This window comes from Mustela nigripes, chromosome 5, assembly GCF_022355385.1.
Source record: "Mustela nigripes isolate SB6536 chromosome 5, MUSNIG.SB6536, whole genome shotgun sequence".
NCBI classification, from domain to species: Eukaryota; Metazoa; Chordata; class Mammalia; order Carnivora; family Mustelidae; genus Mustela; species Mustela nigripes.
In genome coordinates, this window is record NC_081561.1 from 33,095,999 (window position 1) to 33,103,836 (window position 7,838).

The 7,838-nt window shown below is 50.7% G+C and overlaps 1 protein-coding gene across 1 annotated transcript; it reads left to right on the plus strand.

Moving 5' to 3' along the window:
• Positions 1-3,659: 3,659 nt before the first annotated feature.
• CLPSL2 (colipase like 2) lies at positions 3,660-6,173 on the plus strand. Its single transcript, XM_059401534.1, has 3 exons — positions 3,660-3,743; positions 4,432-4,554; positions 6,078-6,173. Exons 1-3 carry the CDS (start codon positions 3,660-3,662, stop codon positions 6,171-6,173), a joined length of 303 nt encoding a protein of 100 aa, XP_059257517.1.
• The last annotated feature ends 1,665 nt before the right edge of the window (positions 6,174-7,838 follow it).

Consider the following 7,838-nt stretch of genomic DNA (forward strand, 5'->3'; position numbering starts at 1 on the left):
AATAAGTAAATAAAATCTTTAAAAAAAAAAAAACCTTCCAAAAAACTCTGGGAACTGACAGAATTTGAGTATTAACCACTTGTATATAACAACCATGTAACAATAACAGGAAAAACCAAAAGAAACTACCATTGTGTTATTGCCAATGTTTCATGAAAACACATTTGAACACCAAGAAAGTAGGAAGGGCATAATTTCAGAACAAAGAATCATTCTTTAAGTTCATCTTTAACAAAAAACCCTACATCACCCCCATTTTCTCCATTTTGCCGAGGATCAGTGAAAACATTGTCACGGAAACCACCAGAAAGGTGCAGGAAGGGAGAGACAGTGGAGAATGTCAGAAGGTGAAGAGACAGAGAATCGGGGGTCGGAGAAGATCACAGAGGTCCCCCAGTGAGGTGTCCCCCTGTCTTGGACTGACTCCCATTCTTCTCATACAAGACTGGAGCAGCCATGTTTGGACCCTGGCCCGGGGGCAGCACTGTGGCCACACTCACAGGTCAGGTGGCTCAGTGACCACTCCTACACCCCTGGCCCTGGACACCCTGGTGATCTGGCTCCCACCTGCACTTCTTGCTGCAGAGGTGTCCTGGACTTGTGCCTGTGACCAGCACTGCCTGGACTGGGGAGACAAGCCATTGGTACGGGAGAAGGAGTGCAGGACTTGGAGACAAGAGCCCAGGGTCTAGGCCAAGCTCCGCTGCTTTGCTTGTGCAAGTCTCTCCTTCTCTGGGTGTCCGTTTCCTCACCTTAAAATGAAGGTTCTAAACCAGTCTTAAGTCATTTCTGAGGAAAAATGCAGACACTTGTCTTAAAAAAAAATTGTTTAAGCCATGCACATAGAATTTCAGGGGCTCCACCATCCCCTCTGAGCCTTCAGTGAACTTCCCAGGGGCCCTGGGACCCCAGATCAAGAATCCCAGCTTGCCAATCCTGACACACAGTGGCTGGCCTCTTGCCTCCAAATGTGTCCTCTTTGGAGAAGTTAACAGTATTTTCCAGTTTCCTAACACTCACAAGGGCATGACCAAACACCTCAGGGAAGGAGAGAACTCTGTACAAAGAGTTATGAGTGCCTGAAGATCCCCTCTAGTTCACAGTGGGGCTGGGAGAGACTGTGAGCTTCGTGGTGGGGAACTAGCTGCCCAAAGCAGCAGACCATAGATCTGGAGAGCTGTAGATCACGACTCCTGGATAGGGAGGACACTGTGATAACAAAATTCCTTTACTGAGAACAAGGCCTTAAGGTCACACACTGCAGTGCGAGACAGGGGTAAGAGCTTGGGCTCCGTAGCTAGAATGCCCTGCATTTGTATCAAGGCTCTGTGACTTAATTGTGCTATTTGGGCAAGTTATTGTGCCTTGAACTTTTGGGTTCTTTATCTGTAAAATGGGGCTAAGACTTATGCAGCAGAAATGATAGAATACACTGAGTTCTCTGAGACTTCCTTGAATTTCCCATCCTCCCTTGCAGAAGCTGAGGTCATGTGACTAGTTTTGGCCAATGGTCTGTGAGTGAAGAGGCATGTGTCACTCCAGGCTGAGGCACTGAAGTGTCTGTATCCTTTCTTCATCTCTCTCTTCCACCTTCCAGCGTGACCCTGGAGGCCAGTCTTCCAGATGGTGTAGCTACAAGACAGAAGAAAGATCTTCTGTTCCATACCAGATTTTACATGAGTGATAAATAAGACATTATTGTGCCAAGCCACTGAAATCTCAGGAGCTCTCTGTTGTGGCAGATAGTGTTAATTACCCTGACTAATACAGGGACATCTAAATGGGTTGATGCATCCCAAACCCTCTGAGTACAGTGGAAGCTCTTATTCTCAGACGAAAGCCTTAAGGCCCCTATTTTAGTCAGCCCAGCTAACATAACAAACTATCACAGACTAGGGAGCTTAAATGACAGAGATGTATTTCCCACAGTTCTGAAAACTGGAACCCCCAAATCAGGGTGCCAGCATGGTCAGGTTCTGGTGAGAGCCCTCTTCTTGGTTTGCAGATGGCTGCATTTTGTGCTGTGTCCTCATATAGCAGACAGAAAGAGACATCAAGCTCTCTGGTGTCTTTTTTTTTTTTTTTTTTTAAGTAATTTCTACCACCAATGTGGGGCTCGAACTTGTGATCCCGGATCAAGAGTAGAGATGCTGGGCGCCTGGGTGGCTCAGTGGGTTAAGCCGCTGCCTTCGGCTCAGGTCATGATCTCAGGGTCCTGGGATTGAGGCCCGCATCGGGCTCTCTGCTCAGCAGGGAGCCTGCTTCCCTCTCTCTCTCTCTGCCTGCCTCTCCATCTACTTGTGATTTCTCTCTGTCAAGTAAATAAATAAAATCTTAAAAAAAAGGAGTAGAGATGCTCTATCAAGTGAACCAGCCAGGTGCCCTTCTGGTGTCTCTTCCTATGAGGGCACTAAACCCCTTAGGGGGGAACCCTTATGACCTCGTCTAAACCTAATCACTTCCTGAAGTCCCCATTTCCACATATATCAACACATTGTGGGGGCAGGGCTTCAACATAGGAAATTGGGAGAGGGCATAAGTGGGTCTGTAGCTCCCCCTACAAAGCCAGGCCTTCTCACATCTCTTCTTAAAAGCAAATTTTTTTCAAGATTGATTGATTGATTGATTGATTTTAGAGAGAGGGAGAGAGGGAGATAGCAGGCAGGGGGAGGGGTAGAGAGAAAGGGAGAGAGAGAATCTCAAGCAGACTCCCCATGGAGTGCAGAGTCCTACACAGAGCTTGATCTCATGACCCTGAGATCATGACCTGAGCCAAACTCAAGAGTGGGACGACTAACCCACTGAGCCATCCAGGTGCCCCAAAAGCAGATTTTTAAAAGCAGAAGCAGGCAAGTGTGAGGTCAGGTGGGGGTTTCATGAAGAGGGATGTCCTGAGGAAGGTGCCTGTCCCCAAATTCCACTGATCACTATATGCTGCTGTCCCTTAAACCCCCTTTCCTTCTGAGTCTTCCTCTCTCCTCCCCTCCCTTGTCCCCACGCCCTGACTTTTCATACAATTCAGAGACAAAATCTTAGACAATTAATCATCTAACCCAGACCAGACACATCCTAGGTCTTGGAGGCCATCTTGTCTTACTTCCTGTTTCTTACCGACAGCAAGACTGGACCTCGAGAGGTCCAGGGAAAAGCTCCAGAAGTTGGCGCTGGCTTCTCCAAAAGATACAGGATGGGGGGCTGCTGAGGGCACCAAGGACAAAAAGAAAGAGAGAGTCAGACTATTAGGAAGGAAGCTCATTTCATTTCGGTATATCGACTTTGCATCATTTTTCAAAGCAAAATTTTCTTTCACAGGTTTTTTTTTTTTTTTTTTTTCAATTTGGAAGTCATGCCTAGGGAGGCTCCTAGGGCCCCTAAAATGTGCACTCCAGTCTGTCCAAGGCTTGACTCAGGGTGTCCCGGGAGCTCTTTTCCTTACTCCATTAGCTTCCCAGGGCCCGGGGGGAGTCCTCGGCGGTGCAGGAAAGGGCTTCTGTCTTCCTCTGCTCCTGAGCAGCCTGTGACCATTAAATTCTTCACCCTCCACCTCCAGCCCAGGGCGGGCCCCTGGGGCACCAGGTCACATGCCAGGCAAGGGGTTTATCCCTGCGGCCCCTCCAGCCCCAGCAGAGCCTTGAAACTTGGCGCCCAGGCCCATGCCCATGGCCACAGCCTTCATGCTCCTTGTGGGGGTCCTGCTCCCTTGCTGGGGCGATTTCCGGCTCTTTAAAAAGAGGTTCATGAAGGTGAGCCAAAAGAGCATTTTGAACTTTCTACTATAGTGGGCGTGGGGGTGGGGTGTCTGGCATCACAGACCAGCCAGGAGGCCCCAGTTGGTTTTGAAGAGTGAAGTAGGGGGGTGGGTATGGGTACCACCCCAAAATGGGGACTTGTTCCCGGGGCTGGAAGCTTAATGTGTCCCTCCCCATCCCCAAAGAGCTTCAAAGTTCTGCTTCACCTCCCCAGTGAGCCTGGAGGTGAAAGAAAGTGGTCTTTGATCAGTACCTCCCCTGAGCCAGTGCCCACCCCCACCATCTCAGACCTGGTCCCCAGCCACACCTTACCAACCTGCCCGCACTCCCTCTTCTCCCTCTCCTGCGCACAATCACTGTTCCTTCCCTTCCCTGTCTTTCTCCCCCTCCTTTTCTTTCCATGCACCCCTCACCCCCCCAAACCAAGGTGTGATCTGGGAGTATTTGCTCCCCTAGCACTAGGGAGATGGAGGCCCAGGAAAGGAGAGGCAGAGAGGGAAGTACTAACCTCCTGTTCTTCTGCTTCTCTGAGCATTGCTGGGGCGGGAGCGGGGTGGGGGTGGCACCTGCTGGTCACCACCTCATGGCTTCTCTTTCTGGACCCCTGGGGCCTTGACGATGCCCCCCATCCCTCCCACTCCTTGGCATGCCGCCAGAGAGCTGGTGACAGTTGTCCCCACAGGTGAATGGTGCTGAGTGCTCCCACCACTCTGAGTGTGCCAGTGACTGCTGCCTGATGGACCTGGACCGTGCTGGTGCCTTCTGTGCCCCTAGGGCCAGAATGGCCATGTTGTGCTTGTTCCAGGTGATGCTCTGGGCTGGTGCAGCTGACTCTGCCTTGAGGGGTTGGGGAGGCTACAAAAGTCCACGTGGCTGTCCCTGCTTTCCCACCCTCTGCCTGGGTGCCCTCACCCCTTCCTCCTCCCGGCAAGCTCCTACTCGTCCTGCAGGACAACTCCAGTCACCTCCTCAGGGAAGCCTTCCCTCCCTGGAGCTCATGGGAGCTCCAAGGGGAGCTCCTCATGGGAGGGTATGGAGCTCACACCCTCATCGTGGTGTGGCTCCAGCCAATTTGCCTGTTTTCCCTCTGCCTCCACCACTGGCGGGAGCCCTTCCGGGGTGGGCTTACAGCAGGTTCACCTCTGAACCCCCTCCCTCCCAACTTAGTACCTGCACATATTAGGGGTTCAACGAATGTTCGTTGAATGAACATCTCTCCCCTGACTCACTGAGACAAAGTTGATGGGAAGAGACTCTTCCCTACCTCACTAATTTTTTTTGAACGATTTTATTTATTTGTCAGAAAGAAAGAGCGCACAAGCAGGCAGAGTGGCAGGCAGAGGCAGAGAGAGAAGCTGGCTCCCCGCTGAGCAAGGAGCCTGATGCTGAACTTGATCCCGGGACCCTAGGATCATGAGCCAAAGGCAGACGCCTAACTGACTGAGCCACCCAGGTGTCCCCCCACTTCCCTAAGGGAGGAGCATGGCCCTGTGGGGACTGGACCACAGCTTGGGAGTGGGACCTGAGTTTGTTTCTTTGTTTAAGAGTTTAGTTCTTTATTTGACAGAGAGAAAGGGAGAGAGAGAGAGAGAGTTCACATAAACAGGGGGAGCTACAGAGGCAGAGGGAGAAGCAAGCTTCTGCTGAGGAGGGAGCCTGATGTAGGGCTCTATCCCAGCACACTGGGATCACGATCTAAGCCAAAGGCAGACAGTTAACCATTTGAGCCACCCAGGGGCCCTGGACCTGAGCTTTTCCAGTTCCTGTCTTTGTGACATCAACCAGGTCACTTCTGCTCTCTGAGCCTCAGTTTCCTCATCTGTAAAATGGGGCTAAAGCCACAACCTCACTGGGTTGTCTTGGCAACAATGGTGCTCACTGGAGCTTGGTTACGAGCCGGCAGAAATGCGGAACACAGTGTACATGTTGTTACTACTCGTCATTTCTTATCTGGCCCTGGGCCCACGCCTTTCTAGAATGGGCTCAGCCTCCACGTCCCTGTCTGGGGAGCTGCCAGTGCCCTAGGGAGGCAGCCAGTCCCCTGACTCTACAGCTGGGGTGGCCAGAGGGTCTTTTCATTATGGCCCCTTGCTCTATTTTATCCAGGTCCTCATGATCACCCTGTGGGGCAAGTTACTATTACTATCCCCATTTGACAGATGAGGAAACTGAGACCAAGAAGCTCATTAACTTGCCTAAAGTCATAAAGCTATCCTCGGCAGAGCTGACACCCCTTTACTCATGCTGTGTTCCTCCTCCCCGAGATGTTTAAGCCTCCTTCTTCCCTGCACCTCAGTGACCTCCAACTCTTGTTTGCATTTCCCACAGACCAAGGGAGCTATCAACATCATATGCCCCTGCCAACATGGCTTGAGTTGCATAACCAGGGACCCATTCTGTTCCCGCCGGTGCCATTTGATTTAGAGGAGGACATAGGCTGATTGCTGACCACCCCCCGCCCTGGGGCCAGAGGCCTGAAGAGCCCCCATATTGCTCACGATCCAGCTCCTGAGACATTAAACTCACTTCCTGACCGTGGCTTCTGTCTGCACTTCCTGGGAGAGGGAACCTGCTAGGTATTATTCCAGTCCAGGGGCGGGAAAGTTCGGCCCTGTCTGTGGTGGTCTCAGGCTGAACTGCAGGAGAGAAACAGGGTAGGGGAAGGTGAGTGAAGAGGCGGGGTCCTGGAAGGGTGTGGAGGGCTTTACAGGAAGAGCGGGGTTGAGGAATATGGCTGGAGAGCGTATGTTGGGGTGCTCATGGAGGAGTATGAGGTAGGAAGGACTGGAAGGGAATTTTGAAATGCATGCCAAGGGGAGCACAAGGATGGAGATCATTGAGAGAATGTTGATGAGAATGTATAATGTAAATGCCAGAATGTTCATGCCGGTGGGGGGAAAGACCTGGTGCACTGAGGTCTCTCTCCACTCCCTCAGATATTATTAGTTCCATTTTGTGGGTAAAAAAACTGAGGCTGAGAGCTTACATGACTCTCAAGGTCACCCCATGAGGGTTTCAATGAGGGGTCTTTCTGCTGCAAGTACTCAAAACAACCCAAACTGGTCTAGATGATCAGGAAATTCATGCATGGTCAGAACTGGAAGTTCAGTGGCAGGTGGGCTTCAGGTCTGGCTGAATCCAGGTGCTCCATGCCCCTAAGGCTGGATTCCTTCTCAGTAGCCACAAAAGTTCCAGGGGTCACCTAACAATAACTAACAGTTAGGATTTCTTGAGCACTTATGTTCCACACACTATGCAAAGTGCTTTCTTATCTATATTAACTCATTTTATTGTTACAAGTTTAGAGTAGGTACTATAATTACCCCTATTTTAGGAAGTGGGGGGCACCTGGCTGTCTCAGTCAGAAGACCATGTGACTCTTCATCTCAGGGTCATGAGATCGAGCCCCATGTTGGGTGTAAAGATCACTAAAAAAATAGATAAATAAACCTATTTTATAAATAGGGTGTTGAGTACCCTTCTTAGGAGTTCAGAGTAAAGGATGGGGCTGGGATTTGAACCCAGGCTGTCTTGCTCCAGAGGGCAGGCCCTTAATCATGAAGGTGGCCAGGATCTTTCATATAACCACAGCTTTTTCCTCCCGTCAGATCAGCCTTTTCTCTGCCCAGACATGGGCTCTCATCCTTTCTCTCAGAAGCCTTATTTCTAAGGTAAGATCTCTAACCCCCACCCCCAACAGATTCCTTCTTCTTTGTACAAGGCAAGAAACAATGCTATGAATTCAAGCCCCTTTTCATTTGCTTCATTCTTGGCACCAGAAGGATTGCTTTTGTGCAGGCAGCTTGGGCTGTGTAACTATTTCTAGCCAGTGAGGTGATAGGTGTAAGCCAAATCAGAGAAGCCCAAGCGTGACAGAATAAAAAGGAAGACTCCTTTTTGGATGACTGGACAGTGATAGCTTTCCAGCTGCTTTGGCGCCACAACCAGGCAAGCCGGTGGACAGCGCAGATCACAGGACCCCCAGCCTGCTCTGTGGAAACCTCACTCTGGCCCCATCACCACAGTAAGAGCCAATGCCACACACCCCTTCATCCTTGCCACTCACACCTTCTCGCACCTGTCCTGAAG

Coding starts and splice junctions, on each gene's coding strand:
- CLPSL2 (XM_059401534.1), top strand. CDS start 3,660: ATGGCCACAGCCTTCATGCTCCTTGTGGGGGTCCTGCTCCCTTGCTGG. Junction 3,744..4,431: donor TTAAAAAGAGGTTCATGAAG/GTGAGCCAAAAG, acceptor TTGTCCCCACAG/GTGAATGGTGCTGAGTGCTC. Junction 4,555..6,077: donor CCATGTTGTGCTTGTTCCAG/GTGATGCTCTGG, acceptor CATTTCCCACAG/ACCAAGGGAGCTATCAACAT.